The 20,979-nt window shown below is 53.1% G+C and overlaps 1 protein-coding gene across 1 annotated transcript in view; it reads left to right on the top strand.

The window, feature by feature from the left end:
• The window catches only part of Cd82 (CD82 molecule), a 46,955-nt gene extending 26,247 nt beyond the window's left edge, over positions 1-20,708 (top strand). Inside the window, exons 3-10 of the mRNA XM_075961489.1 lie at positions 1,918-2,000; positions 6,380-6,452; positions 10,191-10,315; positions 10,426-10,500; positions 17,970-18,083; positions 19,140-19,334; positions 19,553-19,636; positions 19,894-20,708. Coding sequence (XP_075817604.1) covers positions 1,938-2,000; positions 6,380-6,452; positions 10,191-10,315; positions 10,426-10,500; positions 17,970-18,083; positions 19,140-19,334; positions 19,553-19,636; positions 19,894-19,971 — 807 coding nt within the window. The 5' untranslated portion in view covers positions 1,918-1,937 and the 3' untranslated portion in view covers positions 19,972-20,708. The remainder of the gene's footprint in view (positions 1-1,917; positions 2,001-6,379; positions 6,453-10,190; positions 10,316-10,425; positions 10,501-17,969; positions 18,084-19,139; positions 19,335-19,552; positions 19,637-19,893) is intronic.
• The last annotated feature ends 271 nt before the right edge of the window (positions 20,709-20,979 follow it).

Below are 20,979 nucleotides of genomic sequence, written 5' to 3'. Positions count from 1 at the left end.
GTGGGCACCAGCTCCCGATACTCACTCAGCCTTCCTGACACTATTAGATTAAGTTCTCATGCGGAGGGAGGAGTGTCTCTGGCTTGCCTGGGTCCAGCTGCTCCTACGACTGTGCTGGAAGGAAACAGACAGGCCTAAGCAGAGCTGTCACCTGATAGGTGGGGACAGGTCCTCCCTCCGGGAGGTAGCTTTCCTCTGGAACTGCTTATCCCAGAGTTTCTGGCATGTCTGTGGGGGTCCAAGCTGTTCTGGGAGGCCGGGGCGGGGGAGGAGAAACAATAACTGCCCTTCCCCAGGCCTGGGCGGAGGCATCTCCCACTCCAACTCTGCTTGATGCAAGGTTTGTTTTCCCTCTTCGGGAGACTGTGTGGGAGCTTCTCAGAAGCTCCTCAAAATAGAAAGTCCCTGCCCCTCTGCAGTTCTCACACCTAGGCCTGGCATCTTGGTAGAGTGAACCCCCATTTCCTCTCATCTCCCCATGTAGTCCTTGAGCCCCTGTGAGCAGGAATTTCCGCTATTTGCATGCCACCTGAGATGGGGACATCACCTCCCTTGGCTGGTTTTCCCATTCTCTGGATGGTGTTGCCTCAAGCCACACCTAAAGCTGCCCTTTTAAAGGAGCATTTAACCCTTCCCATGACAGAGCTATCACAGGCTGACGGGGTCCTCAGGGGAGGCTGCATGCTCTCCCTTAGCCCAGCCCCATCTCCAGTCTGGAAGTGTGCAGGGTAGAAGTGGGGCTCTACTCAGCATGGAGGGTAGGGTGTGAACGTGATCAGAAAAGAGTGGGGGAACCCTGTGTGGGTAGACTCAGAGAAGGGTGACATGAACAGTCTCCACTCGCTTCTGCCCTGGGTTCCCCTTCCCAGGACTGTAGGACACAGGCAGGCTGCCCCTGCAGCTGTCCTTGCCCAGCTGCCTGGTGATGGTCCTTGCATCCCATGGGACCCGCCAGGCCTTGGGGAGGAGAGGGAGGCCAACTTCCGGCCTTTTTGAATTCTCTAGCTCCCAGGGAGTTGGGGGTTTTGCCGTGGGGGGTCATGGTTCCTCACACTGGAAGTGTGGCTTGTGTTATTCAAGGGGACCATCATGAACACTAGGAAACAACCTGGGCATCCCAGGGTAGACTACCAGCCATGTGCTTCATGGACTAGGGGTTTCAATGCAGCATCATGGGGATTTTTTAATGGTTTTCCTGGAGCTGGGCCTATAACCCTTCCCCCTTCCCCCAGAGTCTGAAATGCTACTTACACATGAATTTTCAGAAGGAACATATAACCCCAAATATGAATAGGCACTGACCAATAGTATATATTCCTATGAGACATGCAAGATTGTGTGATTTTGTGTTTTGGGGAAATGCTGTTTTGCAGAGATTATGCAAACCCTCGTCCCAGCATGAACAGTTTAGCTACAAAACACACACAAGAAGCAGCTGTTTAAGATGTGGCAGTTGCTATGGGGCTATGGGAGTGAGAGTCCATGGCTGACATTTGTGTTTCTCTGCGTTTGTTGGATGTTTTGTGATATATAGAAGCGAAGGCCCTTCCAGCCTCAGCATCCGAGAATCCCCAGCCTTGGTCCTGGAAAGGCTCACCAAGCTGGGGAGCTAGCCCTAGGTCTCACTCGGGTCTGGCAGTCACTTACTAATTTCTTGGCCTTGTCACTTCTGCTAGTGTCTCCCCAGGTGAGTTCTAGAGCCTGGACCAAAGACTTCCCAGCTGTGTGACTTGGGCTAGGCATCTGACCTCTCTGTCTCTCAGCACCATGAAAAGCAGGCACACTTCTAGCTGCAACCTTGTGCTTGGACTGAGGTGACTGGGCCTAGGGATGATGACAGTGGATCTCTTCCCTGCTGCCCCCCACCCCCGTCCCTAGACTGCCTCCATCACCTGTTCCCTTTCCCTCTCTCTCCAGGGAGTTCCACAGCCTGCAGGATGGGGACAGCCTGCATCAAAGTCACCAAGTACTTCCTCTTCCTCTTCAACTTGCTGTTCTTTGTAAGTATGTGTCTGCCAGGATACCCAACCCTCTCAAGGCCCCGGACTCTGGCCAGGTATTAGGTGGGATTAGCTTATGGGTCCCAGGACACTGTTCCTAAGAGAACTGGTGATGGTGGGATAGAGTCCCTGACCAAGCAAAGATTTCCGTCCAGCGCCCTCTGCCCAGCTGGGGGTGGACACATCCGCTCCTCTAAGGCAGGGTGGCAGAAGAAAGCCCCTCGGGATCTCTGGGCTGTTCTTCCCTTTACCCACCCCTCGCCGGTTGCCTGTTACAGCTCCAGCTGAACAGGCTCCCAACAGCTACCTTGAACTCTCAGAGGCCACAGGGACATCCTTTCCACACACCCCTCTATTAACCTATGAAATCCCCACGACAGGCCCTCCCAGATGTGAGCTCTGTGGGACATCTGCAGCTGGGTTTCTTTTCCCCTCTGTCCTGGCACCACCAGTCCTGCCTTGGTGTTGCCAGACCCGTGGTGTGCACATGTGTGTGAGTGGGTGCACATGGGTGTTGGCTTGTGTGTGTGTGTGTGGTGGTGGGAGTGTGAGCATCCTGAAGGGGCTTCCACAGATCTGGAGTGTCACTGCAGTTGCGGCTTTTCCACACTGGTTCACCCTACATAGTTGTGAGACACAGATTACATAAAGCAGGTACTTGCCACAACTGGGTCTTATGTTCTATAGTGTCTAGAACCCCACTTGTGTTGGAGTTTCTCTGAAGTATGAATGAGTTACTTATAGGGGAAATTTCATATTATAAGCACAAGGATTATGGGAACTTTGGAATATTCACAAAGAATCATTCTTCAAAACTTTATCCCAGTACATGGTACTTACAGCAGTGCCCCTGGTACACATTCATGCATGTATGCACACACGTATGCACACACAGGTGGGACGTTCTGGCATGCTCCACCATAGGTTCCACTAGGTCAGGATGAACAGGCCAGCTGGTCCTCCTAGGCCTCAGGTCCTGCATTTGGGGCATCAGTCACAGAAACCACCTATGCTGGGCACACAGAGCATGGGAACTGCCCTTCCCAGCCTGGCAGATCTAGGGGACAACTGCACGGGCAGACAGAGCAGGTGGCATTACAGACACTGGCCAAGACCCGGGTGAGAGGGACTACAGGGTAAGGCCAACATGATAGTGCTGTATCTCAGGCCTTGGAAACTGGAGAAAGGAGTCAGGGTCGTGTTTGATGAGGCGCAGGACCTGGGATGAAGGGCACACATTTTTTTCTCTTTCTGTCTTCTATGCAGTTTGGGAGATACAATGGGAAAGGTCGATGAGCTAGTAGAGAAGGAGAGAAGGCTGGATGGCTTGGCTGGGTCTCTCCTCTGAGCTGCTCTAGGCTGACACATGGGACCAGAGGCCAGAGAGCTGGCTTGGTAGGTGCTAACTGGCTGTGTATGGGCCTAGGTGCTCATCTATCCGGACAAGGGAGGGAGGTGGGGACAGCGCCTATCCATTCCTTCCCCGTCACTCCTCCAGCGCAGGGCCACAGATTATGAATTTGTGACTTCTACCCAGGACAGTTCAAAAATATCTCCAAAATGCTATATCCTTACTGAGCATGTGCAGACCACTCCCGCTCACTGGCCCCGGACATTGCAATATTGCCACTGTGTGTATAGCATTTCCCACAATTGTCAAGTGTCATAGGTCATATAGAGCTGATTTAAAGTATGGGGATGAAGTTGGGGTTGCTGCTTGGTTGGTAGAGTACTAGGTACTAACCACAAAGGACCAGGCCCAAAGGCAAAAAAGGCGAGCCATGCTGTGGTCACATGTGGCTGGGGACAGAGGGTCCCTAACTGAATCAAAAGCTTAGTTTCTGGCTGCCTTGCTAGCATGATCTGTTGAAGGGAGCTGCGGGCTGCATTCCTGCCACCCAGATCCCAGCCGCCTGGCTAGCTTATACCCCGAAATAACAACACACAGACTGTATTCTTTTAAACACTGCGTGGCCCATTAGCTCTAGCCCTTACAGGCTAATTCTCATATCCCAATCAACCCATCTCTAATAATCTGTGTAGCACCAGTCTTACCGGAAAAGATTCAGCATGACTGACCTGGCAGCTTGCTTCATCACGTCTGCTCCAGAGAGGAGAGGAAATGGCGTCTGAGCTCACTTTCCTTCTTCCCAGCATTCTGTTCTGTATACTCCGCCTATCTAATTTTCTGTCCTATTAGGGCCAAGGCAGTTTCTTTATTTAACCAATGACATTCCTCCATCATTTCCCCTTTTTCTGTTTAAACAAAAAGGAAGGATTTAACTTTAACATAGCAAAATTACATATAACAAAACAGTTATAAAGTAAGAATTACAGTTACAATATTTACATCTACTTTATCTTTTATCATAACAAAGGAAAACAACTATAACTATCTATCTATTCTTCAACTCCATCAAAGACTCCAGAAGGATATAATATTACCTAAGTAAATGAGAAGTAAGCAACTTACAAAACTCTAGAAATCACAGAGACATCTCGCTGCCTGGACAGTCACCCAAAGTTCCTCTGAACCATTGGGGCATCCATCTTTGCCCTACAGGCCCATAGTTTCCAGCAGACATTTCAATGAAGCAGGAAATTTCAAAGGCAGTTCAGTCACTATCTGCTGTGTCCTGCAGAATGTCTCGCAGACTCTTTCATGAATCAGAAACCCCAAAAGACCATCTCACCTTTAGGCAAGTTCAGCAGTCCTCTCTCTGCGGGTTCTCTGTGTCCAGTTCATGCACTACCACTGCCTCCTCGTGCTGGGTTGCAGCATGCATGCACAGCATGTTCAGCATGCACAGATACTTATGTGGGTGCTTATGGGGATTTGAACTCAGGTCCTCGCAGGTCCTCGCAGGTCCTTGCAGAGCAAGCTCACTGAATTATCTTCCCAACCCCTCAGGAGGCTTTTCTAGTAAGAGATCAAAGGAAGTCATAAACTAAAGCTCATTAAAAAAATTCAAGAATTTTTATTTCTTTTATTTAATGATACAAAAAACCAAAGTCTGGCTTGATATATGTTCATAGTTTTCTAGAATGTTTACAACCCTACGGACTGGCGGTCTAGACTAGCAGCTGTGGTCACTGTGTGGAGCATACTATATTAGGATGGGGTGCTTGTTTGCTTTATGATAAACAGTAGGAGCAAAAGCATTGTCGATGGAGAGGGTTATTCCACCTTACACTTCTAGGCCACAGACCATCATTGAGGTAATTCAGGGCACACACTCAAGACAAGAATCTGAAACAGGCCAGACAGTGGTGGCGCACACCTTTAATCCCAGCACTTGGGAGGCAGAGGCAAGCGGATCTCTGAGTGCAAGACCAGCCTGGTCTACAGAGGGAGTTCCAAGATAGCAATACTACAAGGAGAAACACTGTCTTGAACCCCCTGTCCCCCTAAAAAACCCTAAAATAGAAACCATAGAAGAGTGCCGCTTGCTGCCTGCTCGCTCACTCACAAGATCATCAGCGAGCTTTTCTCGTACACTGGCTGGAGGATGGTGCTGCCCACAGTGGGCAGAGCTCTCCGCATCAGTTAATGACCGAGCTCCACACACACCCACAAGCCCGTTGACCTAGCAAGTCCTCCAATGGAGCTTTCCTTTCAGTTGACTCTGGGCTGTCAAGTTGCTGACTACGGCAGATGGCCAAGCTTTGTTCCAGCCCGTTTCTTCCTTTACGCTCTGAAACAGCTTCTTTTAGTTATCTGGGGCAGACTCACAGGAAGGTCATGGTGCCCCAGCTCAGCCTGCCTTTCATCCAGTCAGGTTTGGTATCAGGGCTCCCGTAATAGAACGTCGAGGGTGCTGATTGGTAGCCTGGGGAGTAGGCAGGGCCAACTGACCGGAAGTGAGCTCCAAGAACTTTTCAAAGACATTGGTAGAAACAGCTGGTAGGTGGGTGACAGCAAACCGGTGTGGGAGGATCTCTGTTGTGGCTTCTGATGCTACCTGATGCCTTTCTTAGTGCTCGGGTTGGTAGATGTTTACGTGTTCCGAAGAGATTCCCGTAAAAGTCACAATGATGTTAGATCACACACAAGGCATGCCATACATGGCTGTTCAGAGGACCAAAGACAGCCTGTCACATTCCAGCGGTCACAGCTGCAGTTCTTCTCCCTTGGAGGCACTTTCACTGCATGTGGCATTTTCTTCTGGAAACTTCAGTTCTTGGGAAGAAGGGCATCAGTGGGAGCAGTGTGTGTGTGTGTGTGTATGTTTGTGTATGGCAGAAGGGATACCCTGGACATTCTCAGGATGGAGGAAACACCTGTGCATCCTCCTACCCTTCCCTCCCTTGCTGGGGTCTCAGGGGCAGCTTTCTGACCTACCTTTCCAGGCTTCCATTGACTGCCCCTCTCCTTGCAGCTCCTGGGTGCCGTGATCCTGGGCTTTGGGGTATGGATCCTCGCAGACAAGAACAGCTTCATTTCTGTCCTGCGTAAGACACCCCCTGCTGCACAGACAGCCTGCCCTTGAAGGGAGGGACATACATGCACAGCTGCCCTTAGGGACATGGCCAGCTCCTGTTACTGACTACTGCACGGGGGACCCTTGCCAGGGTTCCAGGACAAATTCCCGCTCACAGACAGAGCCCCATTGTCTGCAGATGCCTGGGTGACTGGGCTGGGGGTGGAGGGACTCATTCTCGTCACCCTCAGGAAAGCCTCCCACATCCTCTGTCCCTGTGTTTGACTGCACAGTGAAATGTGGGCTTCAGTTGGTCCTCTCCTCAGAGGACCACAGGGAGAGCCAGGAGTGGCAGGCAGCCGGGTGCACACAGGGTCTGAATCCCAATAGTCCTGTTCTGTTCCCACTGAATGAATGAAGGAAAAGAGCCGTTAGGACACTGAAGTTCACACAACTCCTGGTGGTGATTTGTAAGACCCAACCCCGAGTTCTGGTCCTCAATGCAGCCCAGGGTGGGGTGAGCCTCCATGCAAGGTCCCTCCTGTTCTTCAGAGGCTATAATGCCTGACCTCCTTGCCTCCTCCCTTAGGAGGCCCTCATGACTGGCTGTGTTGGTCTGTCTCAGTTCCGGGTGGGGAGGGGTGGAGTCTGCCAGGAGCTCTCTGTGCCAGCCATTTCCCAGTGAGTGGCAGGCCCTGGCTCTCTTCACTTCCAGCAGCTGTCCCAAGCAGCTGGATTGAACTTTGGCCAATCTGACAGCTGTTTGATTTAAACAAGACAGAACCTGGCTGGGACAGACAGGAGGGTCTACACCTGTTTCCAGGCTCCCAGGGCCAGGCCTTCCTCCAGGAGGAAAGCAGGAGTGATCCTGTCGTGAGGTTAGGGTTGGGAGTGGTTCCTGTGCCCACCCTCACCCCCAATGCCCACCCACAGGGATAAGCTCTCCTTAGAATCAGTCTGGCTTAATGGGTCCAGCCCACACCCGGTAGGCATTGTGCCAGGGTGCAAAGTCAGCAGGCCATCTCATTTCTGCCTGCATTCTGCCATTTGTGATCAAGCTTCTGACTCTCCACAGCTCTATAAATTCCAGGCCCAGGTTGTACCCATCACACACCCACCTACTGCTGTTCTGTGTTACAATCTCTAGGGGCTCAAAGGCAGCCAGGCTCAGACACGCTGATCTGTGAGGCTGGGGCAGGCGACTGTTGTGCTCTCTAGATCAGTGTGGGCTATAGGGGAAAGCCTTATATCAAAAAAACCAAAACAAAAATCAAGGTCAAAATACAAAGAAAAGAAACCCTGATCTAGGAGCCCAGGCACTTGGGCAAACAGAGGCTCATAGAGGCCCTGCTTACGAGGGAGAATCAAAAAGGGATGTTGGGCTCCTGACTTGCTGTATGACATAGCTGTCCTTCACCTAGCCCCCCCCCTGCTGTGAGTCCCTACTGCTGGGCTCCATTCCCCCCCCACACACACACACCATCCCCTTTTACAGAGAAAAAAAATCCTAAGAACAGGAGAAGAGGTAACTGCCTGAGGGCACACAGATAGGGGTAAGGGATGGCACCCATGCCCCAGCCCTTGCATCATGTGATTGCCATGTCCCTCAAGGTGGCATCTTCAGGAGAGAAAGCAGGTGGCCATGGTTAATAGGAAACCCTGGATCTGGGCCAGTGGGTGGGGTTCAGTCGTCACAGGTCTGCTGTGTGGTCCTTGGCAGGTTACTTTGCCTCTCTGCACTGCTTCACCTACAAAACAGGAATGGCAGCAATGGATCTCGTGAGGTCATAGACCTCAGAATCTCATTTCTAAAGTGGGGTGTGGAGATAACACGCCTGTTATCTCAACACCTGGGGGTTGGAGGCAGGAAGAGCAGATGCTGAAGACTATCCTCTGCTACAGGGAAAGTTCAAGGCCAGCCTGAGCTATGTAAGACCCTGTCTCAAACAAGCATAGCAGAAAGGCTCCCTCCTTTCCATGTGGAGCCTTTAGGATGGCTTTGAGTGGTTGTGTAAGCAGTTTAATCCTTATGACCACAAGACACTGCCCAAAGTCCCATTTCCCAGAGGAGGAAGGAGGAAGTGGTTTGCCACCAATTGTGGCATGCTGGCAGAGACTGGTCACCTGAATGGCTGCCCAGCCCCTTCAGTTTGTATAGCCTGCTCTCTGTCTCCCTAGTCCCTGATGGCTGAGTCAGACACATTCTTTCACTGTACACAGGGCAAGGGCATTTGTCAGTTGCCAACTCAGGCTGCTCAGATTCAGTCAGACAGATTGAGTGGAGACAACAGGTCTTAGGGTGTCACAGGGCTGGTTCCCTGTACCTCAGCTTCCCTGAGTCTCAGGGAAGCTCTTAGGGAGACCAGGGTGTGACTTCTACCTCCCCAGACAGTGCTGGCGTGTGCACAGGGCTTTAGTCCAAGGACCTTGCTCTGCATGGTCTGGTGCCTGGCACCCTTTTTGTCTCAACCAATCTGTCTTCTGGAAGCCAGACTGGGGAGCTGATGGCCTCTCCCCATCTCTGTGACCCAAGAATGTGAGGCCAATGTGAGGAGCTCCACTCCAGGAGCTGCCACGCATCCCAGAAGACGTCCCCAAGCTTCTTGGAGGCTCTAAGTGGAACTGCAAAGAAGCCGGCCCCAGAACCATGGCAGCAGTGAGAGCGGGCCTGGGCTTTCCTGTGTCCTGGAACATTACCTAGGTTCATGGGGCCTTCTGCTACCACCCCAAGCTGCGTCTGTTTCTGAGGACAGTGCCCACTCCATCCCACTCTGCAGGCAGCACCTTGATGAGCAAATAGTAAGAATGACAAAGTAGTTCTATGTCCCCTGCTGGAGCGCCTGAACTGGCCCTGACTGTGCCTCACCCCTGGAGCACCATGTGAAGGATTCCTTCTCTCCAGCAAATCTCCGTCCCGAGGCCCTGTATGAATCTGGGTCTCAGAGGCATGCCAGTGCTCAGAGGCACAATAATCAAGGGTTTAAGCCTAGACCGTAGCAAGACCTTGTTTCAAACAGAAAAACAAAACAAAAAAGAATGCTAGTCATGGTGGCACCCCTTTAATCTCAGCAGAGGCAGGCTGATCTTTGTGAGTTGGAGGCCAGCCTGATCTACATTGTGAGTTCCAGGACAGACAGGGCTGCAGAGATTCTATCTCAAAAACAAAACAAAAAAATCCAAACAATAACAATAAACAAACAAAATGCAGAGTTCCCCTCTATTCTCTGACCACAGGCCCCACTTTCCCTCATGAAGTCTGCCCAGCTCCCCAGTGCCATTCCCTGGTGGATCCCCATTTCCTATACATGCCGAACTTCCTGCCCTTACCTCTGCACCTCCTTAGGCTTTCTACCTACAAAGCATACTGGACCCCGTAGTAGCTGACATCTTCCAACCCTCCAGCCTCTCCCTGCACCATGGTCCGGACAGTTAGGGACACCTTCAACAGGACCCTGTGTTGTCTGCCCCCTGACTCATATGCTCCTCCAAATGTCAGCTTGCCATGCGAGGCCTCCCAGGAAATGCAACCCAAACTCTCCCTTTCTGCTTTCTGAGTCTCCGGGTTCAGGGAAAATCAGGCGTGAGGTGTAGACAGCAATAGGAGGAAAAGTAACCTTGGGCTGGATGAGAGCGGAGTGCACAGGACTAAGAGAGGGTGGGAACATGGCTGCCCCCACCCCAGCTCCTGAGAATCAGGCAGTAGCCCTGGGCTCAGGCTGCCTTTGCCCTGCGGCTCATGGCTCACTGGGCGGATGCCCTTCTCCTTCAGAAACTTCTTCCAGCTCGCTGCAGGTCGGGGCCTATGTCTCCATCGGTGTGGGCGCCGTTACCATGCTCATGGGGCTCCTGGGCTGTATTGGTGCTGTCAATGAGGTCCGCTGCCTGCTGGGGCTGGTGAGTAGGCCCCTGAGCCTGTGGGGCCCAGATCCCCAGGTCGGGAGTTCTTCCTGGGATGGGACAACACCCCTGGGTCCATAGTTAACTCTGTACCTCTTTGTCCCCAGTACTTCGTTTTCCTTCTGCTGATCCTCATCGCACAGGTGACTGTAGGGGTCCTCTTCTACTTCAATTCTGACAAGGTGAGCAGCCATTCCACTGCCAGTGGGTGAGGTCCACTGAAGCAGGGACCTTGGGTATGGGTGGATAGGAAGCCACTCATTGTCACAGCCCAGGAGGTCATAGACAGCCCTCTGCACAAGGACACTCTCCCCCTCTAGGGAACCAAGGCTGTGAGAGCAGCCAGGCAGAACGCTAGGGTTGGCCTTGGCAGGCCTCTGCCCCTAGGAGACCTCTTGGTGGCACTTGTAATTGAATGTGGGACAGTGTGGGGGGGAATCAGAGCCTGGGATGGAATCTCAGATTGCTGTGTTGCCTTAGACTAACCACTTCCCTCTCTGTGCCTGCCTTACCCTCAGTCAGCAAGGACTGGTGATGTGCTGATCCTGGGAACCCACCAGAGTGGGCGGGGCTGGGGGAGCTGCTGGCAAATGCAAGCTTTTTGTCACTAAAGCACTTTCGTCTGTCTGCTGCAGATGAGGCCAGGGAGGAGTCTGTTAATGTTAGTGCTTCGTAAGCAGAGAAATGTTTGGCTCTCAGGATGGAAAATCAGACTTACTATAGCTTAAGCCCAAAGGATATTTGCTACTGATGTCTCCAGAACTCTCATTTAGAAGCTCAGAGACTGACTGGTTGGGATGGCTGTTCTCAAGCATGAAACCTCCTGGTCACAAGGTGGCTGCCACAGCATCAGGCACAGCATTTTCCCTGCTATGACAGGAAAAAGAGAGGGCAATGCCAGGCAAGGCCATGGCTTTTCTCAGATAGCCTCCCTGCACTGGATCGCAAAGGCACCTGGGAAACTTAGCATGAAGCCTTCAGCCTGGCTGTTGGGAATCATGACTGCCCAGTGCTCAGGTCTGGGCACCTGCTGGAACAATCCAGAAGTTTCCATGTTGACAGGTGGAGAAACGAATGTTTTTTATTGAGACAGGGCCTTACTGTGCAAACCAGCCTGACCCAGAACTCAGAGATTCATCTGCCTCTGCCTCCCGAATGCTGGTATTAAACACATGCACCACTGTGTCTAGAGAAGTGGATGCAGAGGAAAACACTGGCCAGTCACCAGGACCCCAGCACCTCTGTGGCTGGGTCCACACAGGCCACAACCCAAGCTCAGTGCTGACCTTCTTACACACCCATGACCAGTCACCAGCCAGGTCATGTGAGATGCAGGGTCCTACCAGTGGGGAAATCAGGGAGGCCCAGGCTCTCTGACTCCCTCCGGAGGCCCCACTGGGGCCCAGCTGAGCCCCGAGACCTCCCTCTCACCCTGCCGTGCAGTCCGAGTGAGGGTTTCCTGTGTGGCTGTAGGTCCCTCTTGGAAGCTGAGAACATTGGTCCAGCGTTCAGCTTTGCAGAACTGAGAAGGAGCCTGGAGCTGTACACACACACACACACACACACACACACACACACACACACACACGAGTTTGTCATTTGGTCATTTCTTAAAAGTGTGCGGAAGATCAGAGAGGTGATCATTTTCAGATACAGGAACTGAAGCACAGAGAGGTTTAGCAACTTACCCATGTTCACACAACTACTGAGCAGCAGAGGCAGGGTAGAAATCCAGGCATTCTGGGTTCAGTGATCATGCTGATACAATAGTCACCACAGTGGTTCCTTATCTCAGCTTTGGTTTATAATCCGTCCCCAGCCTGTTCACCAGGTGAGCTGCACAGAGGGTTCCCAGCATGGACAATTAAAATGAGAGAGAAACCGGGCAGTGGTGGCACATATCTTTAATCCCAGCACACAGGAGGCAGAAGCAGGTGGATCTCTGTGAGTTCGAGGCCAGCCTGGTCTACAAGAGCTAGTTCCAGGACAGCTAGGGCTGTTACACAGAGAAACCCTGTCTCAAAAAAACAAAACAAAACAAAACAACAAAATGAGAGAGAAGAGAGCATGTGCCAAGAACAGAGCTGCTGTTTCTGAATCTGGACAGCGGAGGGCTAACCTGAGCCCTGGGCCTCCAGGTGGCCAAGGCAAAAGAGGAAATGGTAGGGTTACTAGATGAAAGGTAGCTCGCTTGGATGTCAGACAGGAAGCCCGTGGTTAGAGAAGGGAAACTCCATGTAGGGTCAGGTACTCATTCCTGCCTTTTGTGGCTTTTTGGGGGCCCAGCCAGGGTACATTGCAATGCAATTAAGTAGGAAGCTGGTGGCCTCTGCAGGGAGCCTGAGCCTCCTCCATCCTCACCCCTAGGGGAGCCACCATCTCATGGTGATGCCAGCAGCACCCTCTGAGGGGACATCAATCCTATGTCAGGGGCCAAGCTTCAGATTTACAAACATTTCCCATCCAAGAAACCGAGGTTCACAGGAGCCAAGGTGAATATGGCCATAGTCACCCACTTAGCAGCCTCACAGTGACTTCCCTAGGGTCCTTCTGCCTGCTGACCCACTTCTGTGGTAGAAGTCCAGGAACCCACCTCCAGGTGCCTCCAGTCCTGGCCCAGGGCTGGCTGAAGAGTTGGGCCTTGGCTCTTTCCAATGCTGTGTGCCCCACAACTCTTCCTATGCCACCTCAGGCTCCACACCCCACTCCTTCATGCACACAGTGGGGATCCCCTGAGCTGGATGAGGTTCTGCCCCTGCACCCCTGAGTTGGAAGGAATTTAATTTCCACTCTTGGCACATTGTAAATCTCAGAAGGAGACTAAACATCCCTTGGTGGTGTTTATTCCTGAAGATGGCACGGCTGGGGAGGTGGGGCAGCGATTCTCAGAGCAGAGGAAGAAGCCTTCTAGAAGATGGACTGGCCTCTCCTCAAGGGTGCATCAGAACCTGGTTCCGAGACTCTGGGTGGGAAGTCCCCCAGCCTCGTTCTTCCTCAGCTTCCTCTTCTGTGGAGCGATGCTTCAGACCACTCTCCCTTGGGTGTGTCTCTGTCAGGAATGTCCTCTGAGACAGCAGCTGCAGACACTCAGTGGCAGTGTGGTTCATGAGCAGGACACCAGGCCCCTGTGCACTATAGCTGGTGTCCCTGGGGAAGTAAGTGGGTCCAATTGTGCTAACGTCCCAGATCCTTCTGGGCTGTGACATGTCACCAACCCTGTCTGGTTGTTCTGAGACTGGGTTTCATATCCTCCAAGCTAGCTTCGGAGCTACTTTGTCCCCAAGGATAACGTTGAACTTGCGATACTTCTCTCTGCCCTTCCAAGTGCTAGGAGTACAGTCACATGCTCCTCCCCACTCCCTCCCACCTCTCACCGCCCCCCCCCCCAGTGTTAATCAGTATGGGGATGAGACCCAGGGCTTTGTGCATGCTCACAAAGCACTTAGCCACCAAGTCACACCTCCAGCCTCCCCAGCACATCTGTAAGATTTGGATGCTTCAAGATCTCCCAGTGCTGTGTGGACAGCGGCAAGGTAGATGGTGTGCAGCCTAGGGCTCTTGGCTGGCCAAATGTCATGGCATCACTGACCTGGAGACTGCTGGGCCTGGTAAGGGCTCAAGATAGCAGCTACACCCACTGTGGGCAACGTTAGGATAGGCCAGGCTGGCTGAGCAAGACTTAGGGTGCAGTCACAGGAACTTAGGGTGTGGTCATCATCCATCGGCTGTTGGCTGCTATGTAATCATCCAGCTGGTGTGTTAGAAGAAAGGGCCCAGGGCTGGCATTCAGGGGGCTTGCTTCTTGGAAAGTTCTGATGCTGGTTGCTGTGTGCCTTGGGAGATGTCTAAGCATGGGATTCTGCTGATCCTCCCTAGGGCAGTAGAAAGTGAGAAGACCAGGAAAGAAAGGAAGACTTCCTGTTTCCCTGCTACAGGCTGGTTTGGCTGCAGAATGACAGCCACACCATAGCTCCCATTAACATATACAGAGGTGTCAAGGATTCAGGCTGGGTTGGAGTACAGAACCTGGAGCTAGAACTGTAGGAGAAAAGGTTCATGTGGGGGTAGGGTGAGGCCAGAATGTTCCAGAGAGGGTGTTAGGTGAGCTGAACTCCTCCCAGCTCCAAGAAGCCTAAAATCACGAGTGTACTCACACCTGTGTGGCAGAGGTGTTAGGCCAGGTCTACAGAGACAAAACCTTCTCTGTGTTCAGTCACAGGACAGGTGACCTTTTATTCCCAGCTGTGAAGGAAGAAGGCAGCTGGCTGCTGGTTGCCCAGGGTCACAGAGACATGGGTGGAGTCTCTCCAGTGAGCCCTGATCCCTGGAGTCTCACTCTGCACAGGAACTCAGGTTCTCTGTCAGCTTATGGTGATGGGGGGGGGCATAACACACTCCTAGAGACTGCGGATTGCACTTGAGTGGTCATTAGAGGTGACATATCCTGTCTCATGGCCCCAGTGAAGGGTCTTATTCCTAGAGGGACACCAGGCAACTTCTTCAGTAAGACCCTGGGAAGCTGGGCTGCTTCGACACATTAGAAAACTATACAGTGTCCCACAGAACCTGGAGAGAAGGACAGAGGGCACCAGTGATGATTGGCCCAGGAAAGGACTTACTTGATCCTGTGTAGTTAAAACTAGGACTTGAGGGGACCGATGCCAGTGAGACAGTAAGAGACTGATAAAGTATGGCGAGCTGCTTGCTGAGAAAATCCCAACCTGTGGCATGCTTTTGTAGGGCACTGCATTCTCCGTGACAGAAAACATTTAAGCAGGGGACAGGAAGGCACGGGAAGGAATCTTAAGTGGGGCGGTGTGCTGTGCTTCAAGGTCCTCCGCCATTCAGATGGTGACAGCACTCTACCTGGAAAGATAACAGCACAGCCTTGGTGTGTGGGGAGTGGGGGGGGTGAGATGGGTGGGGTGTCCAGGTGGAAGCCTCTATGATCATGGGAGCTGCCTAGATCTGGGGCACAGAGTCTGCTGCAGGCTGGCGGTGTGACCCAGGAGTCTTGGGATCTCATTAGGAAGAACAATTTGAAGTGGGAGAGGATGATGACACCGGGGGGGGGGGGGTTGACAGCATCCCAGGGACTGACCAAGAGGACATGAATCTCCGTTCCAGAGCTGTGACAGCACTCAGTCCCTCACTATTGCTGGCTCGTTCCTCTGTTGGTCCTCCCTCGGAGGTGGCTTGTCCCTGAGGAAGCCTCTCCACTGGCACAAGAGGTGCACACACATGTCTGTACAGCCCCAGGTGACACCCTAGGTCTCCAGACCCAGCCGTGTCAGCCACATCCTGGACTACAGGATGCTGGGCGACTTCCACGGAAATCACCGACGTAGTGGGAGTCCCCCAGGGCCTCTCTCACCTTCGGCTATCTGTAACAGTGGTGGAGGAGATAGGGAAGTCCAGCCGTCAACGCAATCATTCTGGGAAAGTACAGAGCCCTGTGGCCATAAAAGGGAGACCTACTGCAAGCGGAGGATGCGGACGTGGTTGGGAGGCGGGCTTTCAAGGCCTGGGGATTATCTCCTAACCAGAGGCTAGAAGTGAGGTCCAGGTGGTCAGGCCAGTCAGACTCAAGACCTTCAGGCAGACAGCCCAACTGTGGGGCACCCAAACCACAGGCGAGTCTCTGGATGCAGCTAAAGTTTTTCTGACCAGCATGTGGTTGAATGCTGTGGAAGCTCTGTGGGTGGCTGGAAATCTGGGTCCAGGGTGAGAACAAGCCCACGTCCAAACTTCAGTTCTTGCCTGTGATCATGTGACTTGGCTAAGTTCACATACCTCTCTGGGCCTGTGGTGAGGGAACAGGGATGGTTCCTGGGCCGTGGGCCTGGTGGAAGGGTCAGGGAATAGCTCAGTAATTGTGTTCTGTAAGTCAGCCGCTGATGAACTGTGAGTTGAAAAGATTTGCAAACTGTAGAATTCTATGGTGCTGTTCCTCTGCTTTCTCTTTCTCTTTCTGTGGTTTGTTTGCTTGTTTGTCTTTTGAGTCAGGGTCTCATGTGGTCTAGGCTGATCTCAGAGTGGCCTAGCCATGATGACCTTGACCTTGACCTGCCTGCTGAAGTCTGGAGAGCTGGGGTTACGGATGTGTGCCAGCATGTCCAGTTTATGCAATGGTAAAGACTGACCCCAGGTTGACCTAGGCAAGTTCTGTACCAGCTGAGCCTCATCCCCAGTCCATGAGGCTCTTTGAAGCTTATGCTAGGAGCTTGCTACGAGGGAGGGATGCACTGCACTTGTCCCCTGGGTTGAGGAGGGAAGTAGTGAGCAGCCCAGATTGCTGGCACAGCTGAAGGAGGTGGGCATCCTGGGTACAGCACCAAAGGCTCCCTTTGGGGAAGAATATATTAAATGCTGACATCAGGAAGAGGGGCATGTGTGACCTTCCTCACTTCCAAGTGTGATTTTTCTTGGCCTTGCATAGGTAAGTAGGTAATGGTGGCCAGCTTGTTCATGCTGTGTAAGGGAAGCCAACAGGAACTGCTCAAGTGCTTCTTGAGGCCATGTCTCCACCTTTGCGGTTCTGGGGCAGAACTTTTGCACTGCAGCTAGCCCCAGAGTGAAGTGAGACCCGAAAGGTCGCCCATGCACTGCTGGCTGTTGGTGAGGAGCTGGGAGTCCATGGCCAGCGTCTCCTGAAGCCCTCTTCTGCCTCACACCCCTGGGCTTCCCCACACCAGATACCAGGGCATTCCTCGGCTGGGCGAGGACTAGTCAGAATATGGGCTGTGAAGTGCTAGGGAAGGGAGGGCCACTACGAAGGGCCAGGCAGCTCTGCAGCCCCCCCCCCCTTCTCACCGATGTGAGGCCCTCAGCCTCATGTAGTGCTGCTGACTCTAGAGGAGGTTGAGTGGCTGAGGCTGAAGCGGGCTTCTGGTTGGGGTCCCTCAGCTGCCTTCCCGGCACTCCCAGTACTTTCTGGAGAAACTGCAGCCCACTCCACAAAAGCAAGAAATAGGACATGCTCAGCCAATAGGCCTCATGCTCAGTCTCTGTGAAGACATCTAACTTCGCTCCAGCTGTTGGGGGCTCTAGCCAGCACCCAGAGCCAGCCCACGCCCCCACAGTTGAGGAAAGAATAGACGAACCTGTGGTGCCAACACATAACCCTACAGGACAAGGAGGGCAGGGAAGGGTGACAGAGGGCAGAGGAAACACTGCATTCCGAAGAGCAGGCCCAAGATCTTCTGAGGAGATGGAGTTTGACGGGGAAGCTAGCCATGTTCATATACAGGGGAGCAGCATTCTGGGCAGAGGGAACAGCACACACAAAGAGCAAGAGGCCTTATATAATGGAGCACAGCAGGAAAGAGAGGAAACCGGGATTGGGAAGACCTGGACAAATGGTGTGGGACCCTGCAAGTCACTAAGAGGACATTGACATGTGTCCTGAAAGGTGTGCGATGCCACAGGAGGCTTTTCAGTGTGGACAGGAAAGATGAACGGTTAAGGGACAGACCTCATGTAGATAAGGTCAGCACTGACCAAACAGGCACCAGGAATTAGCAGGAAGGTGGTCGACATGATCTGGAGCCTTGAGTGTGACCTGGGATTGCTATGGGGAAGCAGGTGGTGTGTGTTAGCAGCTGCGAGGCTCAGGTTCAAGGCCATCCCTGATCCTTACATCCCTCTGCAGCTGAAACAGGAGGTGGGCAACATGGTGATGGACATTATTCGGAACTACAAGGTCAATGCCAGCAGCAGCCGCGAGGAGAGCCTGCAGGAGGCTTGGGACTATGTGCAGGCTCAGGTAAAGAGGGCTGGTGGTGACATGTGGGTGGTGCACACCTGCAGTGTGATGTCTGCACAGCAAGGATGTGTGGGGACGGAACACAAGTGCCCCTGGCCCCCAAGCACAGCCTCGGAGACAGCTCCTGGGCTCACGGGCTGACTCTTGTTTGTTGGCCCTGGAAAGGTGGTCCCTTCCAGGTGTCACAGAATAAGCGAGGCCTCCCTTTGTCTGCTCAGTGGGAAAGAGCCTGTGAGGCCCACCCCTGAAGCTCCAGCCTTTCTCTCAGAACTGACAGCTGGGGAGACAACCTAGAATTCAGCTCCTCTGTGCATGCTTGGAGCGCCCCCTTCTGGCTACCACAGATCTGAGCTTGGGTGCACGAGATGGCCCAAAGGATGTCAGAATAGATACTAGTCACTCCCATTTGATCCCCAAAGGGACCCGCAGATAGCAGCTTGAGCTTACATCCCAGAAAGGCTTTCTGCCCTCTGAACGAGAGCATTTTGTGACAGGACAGAAGAATCGGTCCTGTCTCCTTCTTCTCTGACAGTCAGGGAGTCAGCGCCAGATCTCAGCTGCTGGTGCTGAGTGAGCACTGAGAGGCAGCCCTGGCCCTGACTGTCTCTGGGCCCATCTGTGTATAACCTGCCTCACCCCATACAGACCTTAGTTCCTCTTCTTCCTTTGTGGAAACCTCGGCTCAGCTTGAAGTGAAGGAACTGGGGTTTGAACCCAGCACCTGACCCGAGACTCCATGCTCAACCTTTGCCACCTGCCAGGTCTACACCCCCATAAGCTTGTGCAGACTGGTCTTGCCCTTGAACTCACCCCCTCAACCCCATATGCATTTACTGACTGCTCCCTGTTGGGCTCGCTGCTGTATTTGTAGTTTGTGCTACTTCTCAAAAGCCTCCCGAAGTCCCCCCCTGATGCATAGCACCTAAGTTCAGCCCACAGGCTACACTTCCCCAGGGATCGGGGGATGTAGAGGTGGCCAGTCTGTGTCTCCCCAGAGGGGGGCTGCTTGAGATGGGCTGAGTAGTGGATCGAGCAGCCTGTCCCCATTCTGCACAGGTGGAGTGCTGTGGCTGGGCCAGCTTCTACAACTGGACAGAAAACTGGGAAATCCAGAACTCGACAGAGCTTCTGTACCCCTGCTCCTGTGAGAAAGTGCAGGAAGAGGACAACCAGCACATTGTGAAAAAGGGGTTCTGCAGCAACAGCACCCTGAACAGAAACAACCCGCAAGACTGGCCTGTGCACGAGGAGGTGCGTCGGTGTGGGGCTGGTGGTCACCCGGAGACGGTGGGTGCTCCAGACATTAGCTGTGCCCAGGCCGGCACTCGGGCTTCTTTCCCTCCGCAGTCGCCTCCCTCTTTGCTCACACCATCATCTACGTGCATGTGAGGGGTCTGCTCATAAGTCAGGGAGCCCTGGGAAGGCCTCCTGCTGCGGGGCATGTAGCCTGACATGCAATCTTCCCACAGGGGTGCATGGAGAAGGTGCAGACATGGCTGCAGGAGAACCTCGCCATCCTCCTGGGCGTGTGTGTCGGTGTTGCTGTCATTGAGGTCTGTCCCTCCCCAAGCCTTCCCCTGGGCTTTGTTTTACATTCTCTGCCCCCCCCCCACTTGCACTGATATCCTGTGGGGGTGAGTGGTGCCTGGACTTCTAGAGGTGCGGTGACCTCAGCCCATCGGGCACTGCCCGTCTCTGGGTCCCCTTCAGCAGCCTGCCTGTCTCAGGTGCTTGTTACTGGAGTGTTGAACTGGGGGCTGGGGTCCTGGGACCTGGGCTGGCCATGCTGACTTCCGTTTGTCCTTTTCAGCTTCTGGGGCTGCTGTTGTCCGTCTGTTTGTGCCGGCACATTCATTCTGAAGACTACAGCAAGGTTCCCAAGTACTGAGACTGTTGGAATTCTCTCTGTCCTGTGTCTCTCCACCCTCAGCCTCCCATGGGCCCTCACTGGCTCTTTCTCCCATGGCCTATGCTCCATCCAGCACTAAGGCCTCTGGCCCCTCCTGAGCAAGGGCCATGTCAGGGACTTTCTGGGCCTGGACCGTACTCCCTGCCTCTCTGCTTCCAGTATGGGGTCCCGGATCTTCTGTGGCTCTTCCTCTTACTGTCTGGGGTCTCTTAACAGCTTGAAATGACTCCCAGTGTTACTGTACAGGATGGCTGGGTCCCTACCCTTAAGTCATATTAGATTAAATACCAGGGAGGGTGGTTGTAGCCCCCATGGATGTCCAAGGGTCAGGCCACAGGAAAGGTTAGTGACTCCCCCCACTACCTTGATAATTTCTTTATGGGTTTTTCATGTTTCTGTGGGAGACAGAGAGTAGGCAATTCTTCTCCCACAACTTACAGTCCCATCCCCAGCAGCTCAGCTCAGCAGGGGTTGGGGGACTACCCCAGGCAGCCTCTAGTGAGCTCTTCATTGATAAGGGACATGGGAACCTCAGGTCTGGCTCAGGACCTGAGTTGTCTGTGGACCATAAAAAGAGGAGCTGGACTGGTGTTTCTTGGCAGCTGTTCCCTGTCCCCTGGGCTGAGGGTGGTTGAGGCTGTGCCTTGCAGGGTTGGGAAGGGGCCTCCGTGTGCTCAGCTCTGAAATCAACTATTAAATGAGGATTTGTAACAATACAGCCTAAAGTGGTGGCGTCCGAAATTAGGGGATGGAGAGGACATGGTGGTGGCTGGAGGGAGACATGGGGATGAGCCCAAAAGCATGATATGGGGTTCCTGTGTTCACCTTCACTGGTCTTCCTCCTCAGAGACCTGGGTCCACGTGCTTGGCAGTGGGTTTGTATAGAGCCAGGAAGCCACAGTACAGCTGACCTCTTTCTGGAGCATCAGGTTTCTATTAAGACTCACAGATAAAAACTTTTCATAACAATAAAGCAAGTAGGATGTG

Source organism: Microtus pennsylvanicus, chromosome 2 (genome assembly GCF_037038515.1).
Source record: "Microtus pennsylvanicus isolate mMicPen1 chromosome 2, mMicPen1.hap1, whole genome shotgun sequence".
NCBI lineage: Eukaryota > Metazoa > Chordata > Mammalia > Rodentia > Cricetidae > Microtus > Microtus pennsylvanicus.
Note: the sequence above shows the minus strand (reverse complement) of the source record. Positions and strands in the feature narration are given on the sequence as shown.